Source organism: Ailuropoda melanoleuca, chromosome 14, assembly GCF_002007445.2.
Source record: "Ailuropoda melanoleuca isolate Jingjing chromosome 14, ASM200744v2, whole genome shotgun sequence".
Lineage (NCBI taxonomy): Eukaryota > Metazoa > Chordata > Mammalia > Carnivora > Ursidae > Ailuropoda > Ailuropoda melanoleuca.
Window position 1 is genome coordinate 88,112,645 of NC_048231.1, and position 21,743 is coordinate 88,134,387.

General features: G+C 34.7%; 1 protein-coding gene across 2 annotated transcripts in view; it reads right to left on the minus strand.

Moving 5' to 3' along the window:
• Window positions 1-340: 340 nt before the first annotated feature.
• The window catches only part of TXNL1 (thioredoxin like 1), a 32,706-nt gene continuing 11,303 nt past the window's right edge, over window positions 341-21,743 (minus strand). Inside the window, exons 3-8 of one of the 2 annotated variants that reach the window (XM_002920257.4) lie at window positions 20,164-20,337; window positions 13,760-13,882; window positions 11,691-11,760; window positions 9,988-10,160; window positions 7,340-7,444; window positions 341-575 (exon numbers count right to left, since the gene is read on the minus strand). In XM_002920257.4, coding sequence (XP_002920303.1) covers window positions 546-575; window positions 7,340-7,444; window positions 9,988-10,160; window positions 11,691-11,760; window positions 13,760-13,882; window positions 20,164-20,337 — 675 coding nt within the window. In that variant the 3' untranslated portion in view covers window positions 341-545. Of the gene's footprint in view, window positions 576-2,175; window positions 2,230-7,339; window positions 7,445-9,987; window positions 10,161-11,690; window positions 11,761-13,759; window positions 13,883-20,163; window positions 20,338-21,743 lie in introns of those variants that run through there. The other variant, XM_034642536.1, reaches the window with a different exon arrangement.

The window sequence follows — 21,743 nt, forward strand, 5'->3', positions numbered from 1 at the left end:
TGGTCCCATTAACAGTTTTAAGTGAGAACAGTTAAATCTCATTAAACTTGTTTATTTCTGGTAGGTTATAATTTGAGTAATTTCTATAGCTCAGATACCCAAATGTTTAATAAACATGAGTTAGTACTCATTCCAAGTCCATTTATCAAAATCACTTGCTCCGTGTGTATACACGAGCACACACGCACTCCTGAATTCCCTAAAACAGTCTTGCTCCCCTAAAGAGAAAAACTGGCTTCCAATCAATATGCTACCAGACATATAAATCTCTTCAAAAATCAGAAGTGGGCCAATTTTCAGATAAATGAAAAGAGAAAATACTTATTTAGAATGACAAAAATTAAGCTTGGCAAAAGTAGTGACTTTTATTTACAATTGCATGTATCAAGATTACAATAAAAACACTAGTGATACCATCTGAACAAAAGCAATGATTTATTGGTAATGGCAATGAATGGAATATTGACAGTCTCTGACGAGAATCAAGCAATTATCCAGGAGCTGTAGATCTGATTGCAATATGGTCTTCCAGTGTCTTTTGTACCTTAGTGGCTTTCTCCTTTTTTGCCAACTACCTAGAAAACAAAAATAACTTTACATGTACATCTTATTGATTTAGAAATATGTGTTATTTTCAAAATATTACTACTAATTGGTAATCATCTTTAAAACCTCGTATTAATTTTTATCCCTGCATTTTTTTTTTTTTTGGCATGCAATGTATTTTCACTGTTGAAGCAAAACTGTGACCTTCCCTTTCCTCCCAGACTCAAGGAATTAAAAATAAAACACATGCAGGCTATTTTTGGTTTCCCACACTGTTTAAAGGAAAAGTAATGCAATTTTTCAAAACAAGGTTGACAGTTTAGAGAAGTTAATAAAAAGGATGATGCTATATGAGTGAAATATATTTGGCAAACTATTTTTAGGCAATTAGAAATCAAATGTCGATCACAAAATACTCTAGAATTAAAAGAGTATGCCAAACTTATGTCTAAATGCCCAAGATGACAGGTTTCTAGACTTTTCTCTCAATATGTAAATATGCAATGAAAAGAGATTAAAAGTGACTAATTTTGCCTCATTTCTATTTTTAAAAAACCCTGGTTGCTACAAAGGTACGTTAGAATAAATCTTGTTTCTGTCAATGATTAGAAAAATCTCCATCAGACGGCTTTAAAAATGTCCTAGTTGCTATAAATGTGGCAGCATAAAAATGTAAGAGTAAACTTGGCTTCTACTAACAGTGCTAGAAAACAAATCCTCTGTAGAAAGGTTCTACAATTATGATTTAAGCAAATAATTTACTTAAAACCTGAAGTTTATCATTAGATAAAATATTCTCACAGCAGAAATGCCTCTAAAGAAATCTACTTGCAAGCTATTGAAGATATATTTGTATACAAAAAGATTTCTATGGGGCTCCTGGGTGGCTCAGTTGAGCATCTGCCTTCAGCTCAGGTCATGATCCCAGGGTTCTGGGATCAAGTCCCGCATTGGGCTCCCTACTCAGTGGGGAGCCTGCTTCTCCCTCTCCCTCTGCCTGATGCTCCCCTTGCCTGTGCGTGAACACAGGCACTCTCTCCGTCAAATAAATAAAACCTTAAAAAAAGATTTCTATGTATATTTATAAATGTAACTTTCATATTTTAACTGATTCTGTTCCAAATGGTAGTCTGAATCAAGTAAAATTCATAAAGGTCTTCAGTACATGTCTGGTCTAAAACAGAACGTGGCTGGATTAGTGCCATTCATGAGAGAAGATTATAAAAACCCTTCCACTTAATTCCCAATCATATGTCAGATGTGCCGTTTTCCCAACCTTGAGGAAAACCAGTTTTATTACTCTAAAAGATCTCCTCTTCCATCTATAAAAACCATATGTTAGAAAGCCCAAAAAGTCAGAAAGATATTAAAGAGATAGTCTCATGAAAGTATGTGGATAAGAGTAAAAAATTCAGCACTTAAAAGCCAAGGGGGGACCTTCTTAAGAAAGAAGGGAAGGTGGCAATATTTGTATCACAAGTGAATTTAAGCAGATAAACACTGGAAGCATTATTGATCATTATTATCACTTGGGAACACGCAAAACACAGAGCTATTAGATTAAGCAAAAGGAAACAAAAACAACTAATATTAAAAGTTAAAATTTTAGCAGATGTGATACAGAAGACAAATCTGCATACTGTTTCACAGGCTGATAACTCTCAACTTGCCAATGTGTATTCTCTGTAAAAAAGAAGAAATTCAGCATTCCAATATGGATTTTCTCATCCCAAACATAAAGAAGATATTTTATTCATTTTTAAGTGCTTATATTACACCTCAAACAACAGTCTAGGTACATCAAAATTAGGTGTCAAAAATATCTATTCAGTAAAGAGTCCACTGATCTTCTATGTTAAGAGTTTAAACCAGCCTAACATTCAGTCCGTCTTTGAAAGCCTTGAGCTCACTTGGAGAGACAAAGCAGAGGATGTGCCCATAATTAATCAGCAAAAAGACTCTGGGGCTGCAGTTCCATTGAGAAAAGAAAATCCATGTCTCTTAACTACAGCCTAATCAATGTATTATACTAGTTCTAGTATAAAAGAACTTGATGAAACTGTTCATATTTGATTTCTAAAATGTTTCTATAGTTCCCCAAAAATAAAGTCTAAACTTTTGATTGGATTAAAACATCCAACAACTAGCTACGCCTGAAAGCATTTACAACAACATTTTATTGCAATATTATTTCTCAAAATGTAGTACAAAAATGAAATATAAGAAGGTAAAAAAAAATAAAAGGGGAGCAACATGGTATGAAAATGAAATCAAAGCACCTAGTTGAAAGCCCAAAATAAAAAGCAAACCAAAACAAAAGGCCAGCTGAGACACATGGCTAGAATAAGATCTGAAGAAAGAGACGGTTGAAGAAATCTAGGTTACAAGGCTGATCCAGATGATAGAAGCTGGAGAAATCTTGCACCAACAATGGCGAGAACATGGGAAGGGTGAGAGCAGACAGATGCTAGATGAGCAGAGAAGCAAGGAGGGGAGTAGAGTGAGATAAGGTCAATCTTTATATTACTTCATTTTAAAAAATCTTCTGTTTTTAGTTCATTTGAGTTGCATTAAAAAAGCTGAAAAATAAACAGACAGAAATGTTACAAAAATAGCTGATACGGTGAATGGCCAGTTTAGAAAAATCTTTATTACAGTGATAGAAAATCTGCTCTGCTTTTCACATGCACCTCACTTCCTAAGAAGCAGAAGCCCCTTCAATTCTGCTCATTTTTGTACACTTATGTGTTATTACTTTCATATTAAAATAAAGCAATACATGTACAGAGCATATTTTAGCAAAGAAAATATCTACTTCCGATTAAGATGGCAAGCTTTTCATGCTGCAACACAAAGAATCCATTTACGACAACAAATAGCCTAAGTGTATATTATAACCTGCGCACAATGCCTGTAATAGCCAAAAACAGACAAGTGGGAACTGTGTTCTAGTGTACCAAATCTTAAAAGTATAACCTTTAAAGTTGTAATAGCATGCAAGGAGGTCTAAGATTTCTATCCACATCCAAGATTCATTAGCATTACCTTAGCTTCTGTCATCTTAGTGACATAAGGAGAAGATCAATGACACTCTGAAAACTAAAATTATCTAGAAACAACTCACACAATATAAAAATGTGAACTGAAAATGCAAAACAATTCTATTTTATCATTCTTTAAACCATTTTTTATAGCTTTCTTCATTACACAAAGAGGAATCAAATGTTCCTTTGTGCTGATAAAATACATGCCAAATCTATTTTGAAATTTTAAATTTTACTGACTATGTGTAATTCCTTTGAAATTCAGACTGTCTAAAGAAAGTCCTGCACCTTCCCATTTGCATGCCCAAGTTCCTATTTTTCATTCTACCTGGAGTATCCCCTGCTATCTTTTCCTCCACTGTTTTCCATTTCTACTCCCAAAGTTTAGTTCAAGACCCTCCCTCCTCCACAAAACATTCTTGTCCTCTCCCAGCCATTCTTGGGAAGAAGGAGGTATCACTGAGCTAAGACAGTATGAGAATACTCTTTAGAGGAAGAGACTTAACTAAGCTTTGATTAATTTTGATCAACCTTCCAAATGTTTGTATGCTATCCTTTAAGATAAACTTGCTATACACAGGTATTATGATTACACCTAGCACAGTACTACAGGGATAACAAGTACCATACCATGTATTTATTCCTTCCTTTTCTAGAAACCAACCTCATTTATAATTTTTAATAAGTGACCACCTATACAAAATCTAAACTGGCCAATTTCAGTTAAACGATAAATAATTTTTTATTGCAATTTTCCTACACCGATGTTAACTTAGCAGAACGCAAAAAACACTTGAAATATTAGCTTGCTTTTGAGGAACAATTCAATGAATGGCACAAGTCTCGTTCAGAAACTATTAAAAGGGGGGCGCCTGGGTGGCACAGCGGTTAAGCGTCTGCCTTCGGCTCAGGGCGTGATCCCGGCATTATGGGATCGAGCCCCACATCAGGCTCTTCTGCTATAAGCCTGCTTCTTCCTCTCCCACTCCCCCTGCTTGTGCCCTCTCTCGCTGGCTGTCTCTATCTCTGTCAAATAAATAAATAAAATTAAAAAAAAAAAAAAGAAACTATTAAAAGGAAATGCAATGTAATATTAACATACATAAGAAAATCATTCAACCAATTAAAATTTATCAAACATTAAAAGCAAGGGATTAACACAAAGAAAGGAGTCCATGACAGTATTAAATTATTCTCAAAGCAGTTCTCAGTGTGGTCTAGGCTGGGGGTCCCTGAGACCCTTTCAGGGAACATTCAAAACTATGTTCATAATAATGCTAAATCGTTATTTGCCTTCTTAATCTGTCTCACAGGTGGAGTTTTCCAGAGGCTACATGACCTGTGATAGCAAACCTGATTGAATGTAGAAACAGGCATGAGAACGAACGGTTCTATTAAGCTAGACAGTAAAACAATTTGTAAAGCGTAAAACAATGCTCATCTTGCTAATTGGTTTTTATTTTGGAAAATACGTAATTTAACTTAAAAATATTTGTGTTAACATATAGTGAGTTTATTATTTATAAATAATTTTAAAATTTTTCAGTTTCAACTTCTTAAAGGGTAAATATTAGATAAATATAGCCTACATTAACAAAAGCTCTTTTTGGTCCTCAATAATATTTAATAGTGTAAAAGGGTTCTGAGACCAAAAAGTTTGAGAACGATTGCTCTACATAATGTTAAGATTAAAAAAGTATTTAGTTAAATGAATATATAGCCAAATTACAAAACAAACACAAATATTCCCAAGCAAGAAAGGTCTAACATCTTTGCTATCCTAAAACCAGTCCAGAAAAAGTAGTTTGGTAAGCCAAGAGAGAGAAAGAGGAGCTAGGCCAGAAGGCATAGGAGAGGAGGATGTTAAAACCAAAGAGGTGGAGACAGATTCTTAGATGGATGATTATTAACACACATTAGAAAAACTGAATGAATGGCAGGCTGGTAAGAAGATGGTCAAGATGGAGCAGTGGTTACTTAAAGAAAAAAATGGAAATCAAACAGCATGAGCAGAGGTGAGAAGCAGGGAACTTGAGTTGAATTAATGGTATACAGCTTGTAGATCTTATGATGGAATTAAGCTAAAAAACTATGCAAGGCAGTTAAAGCCAAATCCAATGACATTTAATTCAAACAAACAACATAACAAAGCAGGCAGCCAAAATGTCTTTGGTGCTCACACATTTTCCCAGTAAAGCGTATCTCATATCATAAAAATGTAGATGTTTAATCTCTGCTTCTTCTGACCTTCTGATCTGTCATTATACATATGGCAAACATTTGACATGACAGATCTAAGTACATAATTGCCCTACAGTTCCCAAAAGTTAGTTATGAGACAGGAAGATATAGTAGTTGAAAAATGACCAGTTAAAATATCTATGGTCAAGGTTATCAGTTTTTTAAAAGCCAGCGTACAATTTTAGCTTATCCACTGTTATGCAATTTTACAAATTTTTTCTGTAATTGAAATAAAATGAGATCTGTAGATACCACAAAAAAGAATAAGAGTTTTCAGGATGTTCCATGGCTTCACTTCCCCACCAAACAGGGGTCTGAACTGTTCAGCTCCGTGCCTCTTCCTCCAGGCACTGGCAGCCCTAGGGAAACTTCCTCCCATATAATCACCTCTTTATAATCACTTCCAGTTCTAGACTGTCAAAGGCAGCCACAGAAACATGGCCACACCTACCTTTCCCGTGCTGGTGCACATTTATTCTGTGTACAGCAACTGGGTTCTGTACTGAGAAAGCTCCTAGTAGTACTTCCATGATCTGTGGTTTTAATACTTTGTCTCCCTAAGAAATTGTGACCAAGTAACAGTTGTTCCATGAATGGACAAAATGTTCTCATTCCTAGGGGTCTCATTTATCTCATAAATCCTCTGCAAACCTTAGGACTGTGTCCACAAAACAAAACAAACACGTACATATACATACATATGTAATCTGCCTGCTCACTGATAATTTCTTTGCTTGTGTAAAGTGGTGTTTAAGCACACAGAAATGGTTTAAAGGCATCTCAGTGTAGTAATCTCATCTGTAGTGTACTCCATTCTTTTTGATTAAAATTATTCAAGTGATTTTAAATGTTTTCTTCAGAAACAATAATCAAAATCTTAATATCAGCAAATTTTTTTATAATAATATTTTTTTATTATATTATGTTAGTCACCATACAGTACATCCCTGGTTTTTGATGTAAAGTTCGATGATTCATTAGTTGTGTATAACACCCAGTAAATTCACTAATGATTTTAACTTACTCCTATTTTGACATTATTCCTAACCACTTTCTATAACCAAATAATTATTTAGTTAGTTTAAATTACTTTCCTTTTATTTAACTTTTACTTCATTACAGGTAAGGATTTTTTTTTTAACTGAAGTATGGTTGACATACAATGTTATATTAGTTTTAGGTGTACAACATAGTGATTCAACAATTCTGTACATTTTATGCTATGCTCACTTATTTGGATACCATTTGGATATCATTATTAATGGATACCATTATTTGGATACCATTATTTGGAAACATATTTGGAAACCATTTATTAATACACACTGTATCAGGATTTATTTTTATTAGAAATTATCTTTTAGTTGGATTATCTAAAAATGTGATTAGGAGAACCCACTGTCCTAGTTTAACCTAAAGCTTCATGATGTGGTATGATTTTGATCTTTATGAAATTTCTTTAAAATTATATTTTTACTTCCCCTAAGCACCATTTAAAATAAACTTACTCGTTTGAAGTCATTCATATTTGTTGCCTGGACTGGAGTACCAATAAAAGTAAAATACGAAATTCTTGTTGTTTCTTCTTCACCTTGATTGGACTGAACAAATATCTACACCCCCGGCCAAAAAGAAAAAAGAATTTTTACATTAGTAATTGTATCCTTTTTTCATAAACATGCTTACTTAAGTTTAACTCAATTGATTTTGTTAGATTTTTAATAAAAATTACTAAAAATACCTTCCATTCTTTCTAAGGATTAACCCAAACTACTTTTAGACTAGTGCTCCTATAAGACTATTAACTCCACTGTTTACCCTGTTATCCTCACCCTCTCCAGGATGGCACTGCAAGACACCCACATACACAAGTTCCGGATAATTCAGTGTGAGGGTGCAGAGGGGTCACAACTAAATACTTTACAGAGAATGTTCAAAGAGTATGAAATTATTACAGTGGGCAAGCCACTGCTGAAATTTTATTAAAATTGGTTTTTGACTGAGGAAGGTCTCCGTAGTTATTTCTTTCTGATACTCATTCATTCATTCAATTTCCTAAAATATTAAAAGAAAAAAACAGTATTGGAAATCAGCTCCTAAAACTATACTATACTATAGCCTGCATTTTTTTAAAGCTTGACTCTTTATACTTTCTATGTAAAAATTCCCCTCAGCATGTTAGTAGACAGCAGCTTTACTCACAGATTCTTTTTCAATATTTTGGATTTTTATATGCTTTTTTTTTAAAAAAAAAAAAAACAAAACAAAACACAATACTCTAGATGCTGTCTACTTAAGAATATTGCCTCTCTTGATTTAGACAACATATTTCTTTCCTTCTCTGATGGCATTAATCGATTTTTGCTGTTTTTATAGGTAAGCACAGATTCATCTCAAACTGAGCTTATCAATTAAAACTTCCAAGTCTGGGGACACCTAGGTGGCTCATTCAGTTAGGCGTCTGCCTTCAGCTCAGGTCATGATCCCAGGGTCCTGGGATCAAGTCCCACATCGGGCTCCTTGCTCAGCAGGGAGCCTGCTTCTCCCTTAGCCTGCTGCTCCCCCTGCCTGTGCTCTTTCTCTCCCCCTCCCTCTGACAAATAAATAACATCTTAAAAAAAAAACAAAAACAAAAAAACCCCTTCCAAGCCTATTAATAGGTAGACTATTAAACTAGCTCTCCATTTATTTGTAATGCTCTCTGAAAATTAGCACAAGTTTATATTCACAGCTTTTAAAATTCACTACTTACTTTGCTTAGACTTGATGATCAAAACTGTCATTTTGATTTCAATTTTATCACCAAAAAACTGATAGGCATGCTTTCTGTGACTTAAGTCACTGACTAAAAGCTTGATTGAGATAGGACATAGCACATACAGACTTGAGCCCATCACAAAATAACTACGTAGTGATTCTCAATGACAGAGGAGATTATGTCAAGACGTTTGGGTTGAAAGGGCTTTTTCCAATAAATACCTTGCTTCAATCACTAAATAAAGCAACTGGCATTAATTGAGGATATGGTACAAATATAAGTCAGGAAAATATCTGGTAACTAGTATTCTACTTTAATATAACCATTTTCATACATTTCATTTGGATAGAATATTTCAAATACTGAAATCTCAATTATAATCCTTCATCTTATTACTAAGTATATCCTGTGAAACTCCAGTGAAAAACCTGAAAGGAATACATAATAGCATTCTCTAATTTACAAAAACCAGAATCATTTCATTAAAACAAGGAAATCACGGGGTGCCTGTGTGGCTCAATAGGTTGAGCGACTACCTTGGGCTCAGATCATGATCCTAAGGTTCTGGGATCCAGCCCTGAATGGAGCTCCCTGCTCAGCGGGGAGCCTGCTTATCCCTCTCCCTCTGCCACTCCCTCTGCTTGCGCTCTCTTGCTCACGCTCACCTGCACGCTCTCTCTAATAAAATAAATAAAATCTTTAATCAATAAATAACAAGGAAATCACATTAGTTGGCATGACTTGTTCTCAGTGACTCTGTGCTCATTCCCACTTTTTTTTTTCTAGGTATTCCACTGTTCTATTTTAACCCTCCTACTACTCTCTCCTCTGAAGGACTGGGTTGGGAGGGGTGGATAGGAGGAAGGGGTGGTTTGGAAAGCATATGCTGGGTTTATTAAAATTCACAAAAGCAATTAATATCTGCTAACAAGCAGCTGACTTCTTAATGTAAATTAAGATAATGTAAAAAAAATATCTTTTTAAAAAGTCATTTTTACTGAGATCATGACCACGATACTATTAAAAACCCTACATTCCAGAAAAGTAAATTGGATTTTACAATTGTAACATCACTCATCACGAGGTATGAAGGACAATGTGCAAATATCTTCAGTTTACCTATAAGTATTATTCTAGAATAAACTTTAAACAGAAGCTGCCAAATATGTATAAAGTAAACTGACAAATTCACAAATTTTAAAAAATCAACCTGTCCTTTCTCTTCAGTGCACATAAAAGGAAGAAAATTTAATTAGCTCATTATACATTTTTACTCATTCTAAATCAGGTGGATAAAAATCTACTTTAAAGGATCATTTAGAATCACCTAGGATACTGAAGGTAACAGCATGAACTGTTATGCACAAACTCATTAAATATAGCTGAAATACTACTTACAGTTACACTGTTAACATTCTGAAACTTAACGTAACGAAGTGGGACAATGCCATCTTCTTTAATATCATCCTCTGTTAGTTCCAGAGCTTGAGTTGGTTCACTTCTTTCTGCTTCTTCAAAATCCATGGATCGGGGTAGATTGATAAAAATTTTCACATATTTAGGACCCTGACCTATAAAATGGTAGAATAAAATTAGGTATTAAACCAAACTTGCAATACTTTCCTCCCTTCACTATTACATTCACACTATCCAACCAGTCACACAGCCAAATATATGCACATACCTACCTAAATCTTTAGGAACTTTAAGAAATTATTTTCATAGCCATTTTTTAATGGACATTTTTTTTAATGCCTGCTTGCAGTATACTAAGTTCTAGGAATACTAGACTGAAACACATATGTACATATGCAAACACATACACATATACAGACCTCTTGCGCTCAACTATAAAGCCATACTATGATAAATGTAATACTACTAGTAAGGAGGTACAGGGAAGGTGGCAATACAGTCTGACAACGTATGTAGGTTAACATGTGAGCTGGGTCTTGCAGCTGCCAACAACTGGTACATTTGTTATTTAGGAGAAAAACATTACCAGTGACAACATTTAGTTAAAAGGGATTAATTATACAAAATGCCGGGATGCCTGGGTGGCTCAGTCAGTTAAGCATCTGCCTTTGGCTCAGGTTATGACCCCAGGGTCCTGGGATTAAGCCCTGCATGAGGCTCTCTACTCAGCGGGGAGCCTGCTTCTCCCTCTCCCTCTGCCCCCTCTTCCAGCTTGTGCTCTCTGGCTGTCTCTTAAATAAATAAATAAAATCTTTAAAAAAAATTATACAAATTGCCAAATTTCATCGTAGGGATTAAGATGTGCTAAGTGGTTAGATCACATTTAGAGAATGCCTTAGTCCCTTTAACTTCAGGGCATAATCCAAAACCCGTACTTGGTGTCCAATTAAGGAATCCTTAATTATAAGGAATCCTTAAAAATATTTTGTATTTTCAGAATAAAGATACAATTTTATTAATGAAACATATTAATACATAAAAATCTAATAACAAATGAGAAGGGAATGTTAACTGATAAATAGGCCGCTTGCCGTTTCTCCCAATAAATCATAAAGAAAACAAGAAAAATCCTAGTTCCCACTACCTGCCAACACACAACTAGGAAAAAAAAAATCAATAGGGACAGGAAAAAAAGGAGGGAGTTGAGTAGGGAAAATTCTTATTTAATAGAAAGAGAAATACCAAGTCTGTACAATCCTGTTTACAGCATCATAATATATATAAAGAAGAGGTAACTACTAATAGTGCACAAGTAGGAAGATCTAGAACCTTATTTATCATCTATAACAGGAGGAGAGTGAAATATATCTCTCCGGGTTCTGATCCTGAAAAATGGCTACTTCAGACCTGGAGTTTTAGAGTAATAGTTGAGAGAAAGAGTTTCTTTGTTTTTAGGTTAAGAGATTAAACTTTCAGATATAAGATAACATTTTCCTTTTCTGTTCCTTTTAGTTCCTAATAATATCACATTATTTGCACATTCATTTATCTCCTTGCTTTGTTCCAGAAACAATTTCCCTCTTCCAAAACAAGGAATATCTACCTCTATATTTAACAAAAAGTTTTATATATGTACTAACAGATCCACAGAGCAGAAAGTTAAAGAAACGTTGTCCATTACTCACCATTATCTGGCCCTTGAAATTTCATTGAATAAAGCTTAACAGGTTGATTAAATGCCACAGTAATAAGCAGCTGTGAAGAAAATAAAAAAGTTTCATTCTAAAAGGGCTCTTGAACACCTTGAATACACAAAACAGCTATGCAGACTTAAAATTATTAATTCAAAGGCAGACAATATTTAATTCAAAAAAACCAACGTAGTATAAAAAAATCAGTAAGTGGAAAGTAACTTGATTAGACCAACAGTTGAGAAATACAATCATCTATTATTCATGTAAGGGAATGACAAAATTTAGTGGAATAAATTAAATTAAAAATAGGCATAAGGGGGGCACCCGGATGGCTTAGTCAGTAGAGCATGCGACACTTTATCTAGAGACTGTGAGCTTGAATCCATCATTGGCCATAGAGCCTACTAAAAAAAAGGTGGGGGGATGCATATGAACCTAATGTCTTGTGACCTGTAAACTGATAAGCAATTTGCCTTCCAAAAAGTCAAACAAAATCCAAATTAAAATTCAAACTATGTATTTTAGCATATAAGCTTAACATTTTATAGAATGGTTTGTCAAACATCTACCCACATCATTTGACAATTTGGAGACAATGCACAGTTTATGTGAAGAAACTACCCCTCAAATGCACTCTATTTGGTCCAAAACTCAGGAGAATAAGACTTTTAATAGCTCTACAGTAACCTCCAAACCTCCATCCTAAAATTTTGACTTAACTGAATTTAGAAGGCCACATCAGGGACCAGGATATGAAATACTGTCAGGATGCCTCTCTCTCAGAAACCGTGAGTCATTTGCTCAATCTTCTTTCCAGCTGAAATCGTTTCTGATGTACATATCTATGCTTCTCCCCTAGAAGGTAGATTTCCCTGGCAGGAAGATTTCAGGGAGGCTGTGGTCAGTTCCGCGGATATGCATCATCACATTATATTCAGGGCACCATTTACAAGGAACACAACTGTGGACAATATTCTTAAAGCTGTTAGTTCGATAAAGTAGCTATGGTTGGAGCAAAGATGGAATTTGGATTTATGATTTCAGGATCACTGTGGTCTGTTTGTCTAAGAAAATACCCAGACTATTTCCTTTGGTTATATAATTACTTTTTATACTTGTGTCAAAAAATAACAAGCATGACATGTTTACTGAAACTTGAACCACAGGTGAAGAGAATGGAAAGCTAGAAACAGATCAAGTCAGCAAGAATATGATACCCTCTTCCTGAAGTCTGTGAAGAATAACCATTTAACTCCTTTAAAAAAAACAAGCATGATCAGATTTGTGTTCTTTTTTTAAAGATTTTATTTATTTGGGAGAGAGAGCAAGCTCACACAAGTGGAGGGGAGGGGCAGAGGGAAAGGAGCAGCAGACTCCCCAGCGCGGAGGGAGCCTGATGCGGGGCTGGATCCCAGGACCCTGGGATCATGACCTGAGCTGAAGGCAGATGCTTAACCAAGTGAGACACCCAGGCACCCCCAGACTTATGTTTTAGAAGAATAACTTTTGTGAATATGTGGAAGATGAACTAGAATGGGGACAAAGCAGAGACAGTGGATTAGAAAGTAAATTAAGGAAAGTTAAGAGTCAAGATGAAGATAATGATGGCTTGATCAAGATAGTACTACGGTACTTCCTCTATGACAACAACGTAGGGAAGTATAGGGAAGTACAAGACAGGTTTACATCTGGGAGTGAGGAACACACACACAGGACTGCCCATCTAATTAGTCTCTATTTCTCAGGTACAAACTCAGCTGGGTGAGTAAAAAGTATGGAAGTCAAGAATGAATATAAGAACTTAAGAGCGGTGAAGGCTCAACTCAGTAGGGGAGCCAATCCAAAATTCTGAAATTCTGTATAATGCACCTGGCAGTTTGCGTAGAACAGAGAAAGGAGGTGGGTCTGCACCACCAAAGAAACTGAAACTTACAAAAAGGAAAGGAAGTGGTCATCTGGGAAGGAGAAACATAAAACCATGAGACAGAAACATGATAACGAATTCAGAGCGGGCATAAATATTGATGATCCCTAGAAGCTTTAACTTAAGTATCAATTACCTGTTCATCACAATCAGATTCCAAGAAGGTCATATCTTTTCGTAAACAGTTGTCAAATCCATGCTCATCACTTTCATTAAGACATTCACAGCCAGCTTTGTTAATAAAAGGCATTAAATCCATCTGAAAAAAATTAAATCAAGACTTTAGGCAAAGCATTTGGATTTGGTGTAACAATCTGAATGTAAATACATGATTCTCTCCAGATCAGGCAATTTTAAAGAAAACAGTTCTCTTTTAAAACAGTTACTAAAACTTTCACAATAATCCTATCATTTGAAATTCTCTGAGATCTACCACTATTAAAGCCAATCTAGCCTTAGCCCACTTGATAAAGTATCAAAAACCAAGTCTTTAACACAAAGATTATAAAATGCTGACTTGTATTTTTTATTACCCATGTTTTGCAGTGAAAAATAATGCAAATTAAAATATCCATAAGATCCAAAGAAAGCCTACCTCCCTCTTCTAATAGTCATGTACTCTTTAAACCCATATCCACAAAGAGTTTACATTTAAGATGAATAAAAAATAAGGATTAAAACATTCGTTATTATGGAAAATTTCAAGGATATATAAATAAATAATACAGTGAACCTCACGTCCTCACCTCCCAGCTACAATAATCAATTCATGGCTACTCCTGCTTCATCTTTACCCTGCAAGCAGTCCCCACCCCTCCCATTTTCAAATAAATCTTAGGCATTTCTTCATTTCATTCATAAACATTTCAGTGTGTTCATGAACATTTCTAAGAGGTAAGGACTCTAAAAAAAAAATCCTCTGGGATGCCTGGGTGGTTCAGTTGGTTAAGGGTCTGCCTTCAGCTCAGGTCATGATCCCAGGGTCCGGGGATGGAGCCCCACATTGGGCTCCTTGCTCGGCGGGGAGCCTGCTTCTCCCTCTGTCTCTGCCTGCCGCTCCCCCTGCTTGTGCTGCACTCTCTCTCTCTCTGACAAATAAAACCTTTAAAAAAAGTCTACAATATTATTACAACTAAAAGAATGAGTAATACTTTATTATTAGCAAATACCCATGTTCTAATTTCTTCAGTTGTCTCATAGATGTTTTACAGTTGAACTGTTAAAATAAGAATCCAAAAAACGTACTGTAGTTGGTTAATGTCTCTCAAATCTTCTTTATGGTCATTTAGCACCCATAGATTTCTAATATTCTAGATTTTGCTGACTGCTTCCCTGTGGTTGTCATTTAACATTTTCCTGTCTCCTACGTATGTGTTAATAGTCCAACACAATGCCAGATTTGTGACAGTGGTCACCCCTATGTTGTTTCTGACTTTAGTGAGAGTGCCTCTGGTGCTCCCCCATTAAGATTTTATTTTTATTTTATTTTAGGAATAAATCGGTATTGAATTCTGTTAAATGCCTTTTCTGCACATTAGGAGATCACAATCTTTCTCCTCTACATCACTGGATTTTGTTAACTAATATTTTAAGAGCTTTACAACAATTGTTCCTAATTGGAACTGGTTGATAGCTTTTCTTTTTGGTGCAAATTTTGTCAGATTCTGGGATCAATGTCATATTTACTTCAAAAAAAAAAAAACCTCCAAAGTTTTCCATCTTTGTATATGGTGTTAAGCAGTTGGAGTAACACTAGACTATCTGATCTTCAAAGATTTGGTAGAACTTGCCTATGAAGTCATCTTAACCCTTATGGTAGAAGTCTCTAACTATTTTCTCTATTTCCTTTATGGTGATTGGTCTATTCTGGAGTTCTGCTTATAATGGGAGTTGATTTTGATAAACTCTTTTTCTAGAAAAGTATCCATTTCATCTACTAAATAAGGACTATTTTAAAGTTTACCAAGTACTATAGATTATCAGTTATATATTCACCTATCACAAAGTTATTCTTGTAAAACGTAAGTCTAGGGGTGCCTGGGTGTCTCACTCGGTTAAGCGTCTGCCTTCAGCTCAGGTCATGATCCCAGGGTCCTGGGATTATACAGAGGAACTAATACATGTGTATATCATTCTGAAAGAGTGTATATCATTCTAAAGAAAACTTTTTTAATGTCAAAGAATTACATGTCAAATCATTATCATCAATATGATAATAATCCATTAGAATAGACCAGACCCTTAATTATTCATGGAGTGGCCTAATGCTTTCTAGCCAAAATGTCATTTTGAATTATATTAAATGTTATACTGCAGTAGATATTACTCAGGGTAATATCTGTAGCCAATTTAAAAACAGCAGGGGGGGTTGGGGGATAGAGAGGTGTACTGGCACTATAAAGCAAAGTTCTACTATTATAGAATTACTCTAAATTTTAAGAACATTTGCCTTGAAAGGGTAGTTTTGACAAAATCTTCTAAACACTTATGTCTTCCACCCTACCAAAATGCCTCTTCAATATTATATCTAGTATTAAGACCCAGGCATGAAGACAACATTGCAGTCATACTTGTAATATCTTAATGATGAAAAATAAACTAATTACGTGGCTTACTTAAAGTTATTTTAATATTTATTTATTGTGGGGCACACAAAACAAATATCACGAACAGCTGCATTAAATGTGCTTTGTCGGGGCGCCTGGGTGGCACAGCGGTTAAGCGTCTGCCTTCGGCTCAGGGCGTGATCCTGGCGTTATGGGATCGAGCCCCACGTCAGGCTCCTATGCTATGAGCCTGCTTCTTCCTCTCCCACTCCCCCTGCTTGTGTTCCCTCTCTCGCTGGCTGTCTCTATCTCTGTCGAATAAATAAATAAAATCTTTTAAATAAATAAATAAATAAATAAATAAATAAATAAATAAATAAATAAATGTGCTTTGTTATACAACACTGTCTGGGGACAAACTGGCATTATATCTGACCTAACTACAAAATGACATATTCTAGAAATATGCAATTGTAAATAAGTTATCACTACCTATGTAATCAATTTGCCAATAATGAGGAAAGAATGAGAAAACAATCAGACAAATCCAGATTGTGGGACAGTCTATAAGACAGATGGTCTCAACCTGAGCTGTACAATAAGATAGCCATTAGCCATATGTGGCAATTTAAAATTAAATTAATTAAAAGTAGATAAAATTTAAAATTCAGTTCCTCAGTTGCACTAGCCATGTAACAAATGCATAATTGCCACATGTACCTAGTGGCTACTATATTAGACTGGTGCCAGTTTAAACTTCCAAAAAGAGGCAGTCATGAATGGAAAAAAAAAAAAAAAAGACAGAAGTTTCCAGAACACTAAAGATAAACAGCTTAAATGTAATGGATGATCCTTGACTTGATCCCAGATTGGGGGGGGAAAGCTATAAAGAATATTCTCGGGGCACCTGGGTGGCACAGAGGTTAAGCATCTGCCTTCGGCTCAGCGCGTGATCCCAGCGTTATGGGATCGAGCCCCACATCAGGCTCCTCCACTATGAGCCTGCTTCCTCCTCTCCCAATCTCCCTGCTTGTGTTCCCTCTCTCGCTGGCTGTCTCTATCTCTGTCGAATAAATAAACAAAATCTTTAAAAATAAATAAATAAATAAATAAATAAATTAAATTAAATTAAATTAAAAAAAAGAATATTCTCAAGGGGTGCCTGGGTGGCTCAGTCGGTTAAGTGTCTTTGGCTCAGGTCATGATTCCGAGGTCCTAGGACTGAGCCCCACATCAGGCTCCCTCTTAGCCAAGAGTCTGCCTCTCCCTCTCCCTCTGCGCCTCCCTCGTGTTTTCTCTCAAATAAATAATAAAATCTTAAATTTAAAAAAAAAAGAATATTCTGGAGATAATTAAGAAAATGTGAATGTAGGCTTTAGTATTAGAGATATCGTACCACTGTTAAATTTCTTAGGTGTGATAATGGTATCACGGTTATGTAAATGAATGTTCTTGCTCTTAGAAGCTACAGGCTAATAAAATATTTAGAGACGAACCATCATGATGTCTATAGTTGACTTCTAAATGACTCTGTAGAAGGTAAAAGTGGATAAATACATATCAAGAAAGCAAAAATAGTAAAATATTCACAACTGATGAACACAGGTGAATGGCATATGTGTTTGGTGTACTACTACTCTGTCAACTGTGTTTTAATAAACTTCACCTTTCTTTTTTAGAGGGGGAAAATCTAAGCACAAGACACACAGGAAATTAAAAAAAAACCTTTCCAGGCTTCTAGTTTGGTTTTAAGAAAGATCTTACTACACAAATTAGGGTCACTTAAGGTTTCATTTCATTTTGATGAATGATGACAACATTTGTAGACCAAAATCTACAGTTCAGAGGTCAGAATACTAAAATATACATATAAGCCTCAAGATTCAGAACATAATGCAAATCCAAGTTCAATTCCAGACTGCCCAGAACTCAAACTTCTGGAGGAGAGGAAGACTTGCTATCAATGGTCCTCTCATTGCGACTTAAAGCCATACTAGGTACTCTCAGCAAATATGGGAGAGAAGAGAGAATGTTTCAAACTTTCCCAATGCTTCAATCAATGCTTTAAGAACTAAAAATCATTATATTCACAAAAACACTGTCTTACTTCTGAATAAGAACTATTATGACTCATCGTTTTGAGTATCACACCTACATTTATTGCAATATTTCAAACCCCTCTAAAAGAGATATGCATATCTCTCTTACTCTGGCTTCAATCAAATTAGCAGTTCCAAAACTAGGATGTATAAAATCTGTAACTGTATAGCCTCTTAACGTTAAAATATAACTGAAGTCTTTAAAACTAAAATTTTATTTTAAAATTGTCAATACATTTTTACAATGCTAATACTTAAATCAACTTAAGATACAGCTTTCATTCACTGACTTACTCCCATTTTCTATTTGTGTTTTGAGAATGATGACATTCTTAGAAACACATTACCAATCTTAAATATTTAATAACCTTGTAGACATATAGTTCAAAACTTTTAATGTCTTGATTGACACCTGATGGAAAAAATGAAAATGTTTTTAATATCCTTTCACACTGTCCTCATAACATTTGAATGAAAACTAAATTTTTTAAATTTCTTAAAACTTCACTTTTTCCTGCTTATTTCCTACCTGAGGCCAAAACACTGATAATCACACTTAGCTGATGTGTAAAGAAGTATCCCTCTAGCTAAGCAACAGGACTGTTGCACTCATAAGACGTTTTCATGCAAAAACCCTTAGTAAATAAAGGAAAAAAAACACAGAGATGTAAACACAACAGTTTACAAGTCAAATAATTTCCAAAATTTTCCAAAAGGTGTCACAACCCTGACTTATATGACATGTTCACACTTTCTAACTGGATATTACAATTTCAAATTATTACATAAAAGTTGTTTTAAATAGATATTAATTGTGCTTCCCTAACTTAATTCTAGTGCCACGTTAAAGACACTTTTTGAAGACACAACACTCAACCCCCCCACACACAAAAAGAATCTCTCATGTTTATCTGACTAGAGAGTTTCCTTATTCAGCATGAATTTAAGGGACTTTACAGAAAGGATGTGTAACCCATGACATCAATCTGCTTTACTGCACTTGATACACATTCTTTCATACATTAGCTTTAACTTGAGGTAACAATTTTTTTTTAAAGTTCATTTTTGATCTGCAATTACCATTAACTTTGTAACAAGAAAAATTAGGAAAGATATATGCAAATACATATTCTGGTATGCAGGATTAACCAATATGCATAAATATCAGTTACCATGAAGTGCTACTTCTGAATTTTGGTCCTTCCTGAATAGCTCTCAAATGATAAAGATAAGTTCCTAAGTCTTCAAGTTATTATCTGAATAATAACTTACTCTTAAAACTCAGAAAAACATATCCAATACCAAAGTCACATGACTCTAAAACAAAATAAGATTTTTTTAGTAGGAAAAAAAGACGTGCCATAAAAGAGGGGTTACATTTAAAAAAAGAGAGAGAGAAAACTATAGGAAGTGGCAAGAAAGGGAGTCTAGCATATAAAGGTCACACGTTAAAATTTACATGTCATTTTACACAATTGTCAAAACCTGAAAAATTTTTCCAATGCACATCTCTTCACATTTCTGGGGAAAAAATATATATGCATAATTTTAAAATTACATATAAATAAAGCATATATATTATATGCAATAAAATGAAAACTGAACACATATATATACATTAAAAACGATTAAATGTTTAAAACTGGCTATTAAGACACTGCAGAAAGCAGGTTTAAAAGAAAAAACAAGTGGCAAAAAGAATTATTTAGGAAAAACTGTTTTTGATGAGGGCTTAAGATTATAATACAACAGAAGCAAAAACCCAGTAGTCAGCTAATAAAATTACTTTTAAAAATCTTATTTGCAAGTATTCTTAACTAGCAAAATATAACAATTTCATTTTAACCAAATAATGAGAAAAGATATATCATGATTTCACTTTTAAGTCTACCTACATAGCCTTTTGGAATATCTGTGTCCTCATTGCTTCCAGGGTCATTTTCTAAGTGCTGCTTGATTTTTTCTTCTAATCCAACAGCATCTGCTCCTTGATATTGATCAATTCTCACTTTGTTTCGAAAAAACAGAAATGTAGGTGTTGCTGATATATTGTTGGTGGCAGCTGTTCCCTAGAATTGGCAAGTTAGATGCTGTTAATGAATTAAAATTTATCTTAAACCACTTTGAATATGCATTCTACATCTCTAAAGGAGTTAAATATCACAAGCATGAACAAAAACCACATAAAATAATTTATTCCCAATTGTTCTTTAAGAAAAAGCTGGCCTATTACTGAGGGCACAACTACATTACCTTTAAATTCCCAATGAAGAATGACATGCGTTTTTATCAGTTTTAGTGATAAACACTTCATCCACCAGTAGAACAATTAGCTTCCAATACAGAAATTATGCTTTATACCACCAGCTAGTGCTTTCATAAGTACGTGCTGTTTCTTAAATGGAGAAACCCAAAAGGGTATTGATATGTCAACACAAACCACTGGTACGAGGAAAAAGTACAGATCTGAAAAACAGTAGCCTATCTCTCCATGAAAATGAAGTTAACATCCTCACTCTACTCATAGAAATGACTTCTGGCCTCCTATCAAATACACTGCAACATCTACCTTTTAAAATTCTGCTCCAACTCCACAATATTATAAGACTAAGTACTGACTGGAAATTAGCTAATTAACCACAGACTCATGACTTAAACTTTTTGTAAGTATACAGGAAATAGTAAAGGAAACAGTAAAGCAAATACGTCATCTTGCATATTCAAATATTATGAAGAGGTACCACTACATTGTTTAGAGAAAAAGAGCATGAAGTTTACATAGAGATGTCTTCTCTAAACGTCAAAAATTAAAAAACAAAATACAAAAAACATGACTGACGTTTTAGAACAGTATTGTCCAAAAGTAATACAAGACATAAATGTGGGCTATATATGTAATTTTAAGTTGCCAGTATCCACAATAAAAAAAGTACAGAGAAACAACTGAAATCAATTTTAATAATATATTTTAGTGAATCCAATATTTGCATTTTCAACACGGTCAGTGTGAAAAGTTAATAACATATTTTACATTCTTTTCATATTAAGCCTTCAAAATCCTATGTGCATTTTACACTCACAGCACTTCTCAATTTGGATTTGCCACATTTCAAGTGTGCAATAACCACATGCTGCTCCTGGCTACCATACTGGACAAGAAAAGCTCCAGAACAGAGCACTTCCAGAGTAGAGACAGTGAATACTAAAATAAGGGCCACTGATGGGAGTCCAGCAGTATGTGACAGAAGTACTAAGCAAGATTACAGGGTTTAAACCAAACCCCAACCTACTCACCACGAACTACTGTAACATTTAAAAATTCTATTCGCACTCAGAAATGTATCAAAGACAAAACCTCACCAAAAAGAGGAGCCACACAGCTATTCCTGAGTCAGAACTACAGACTGCATTTTTAGTGTTGGAAGGAACCTCCAAAAATTTTTCCCATTAACCTCCATATTTCCATATATGCAAA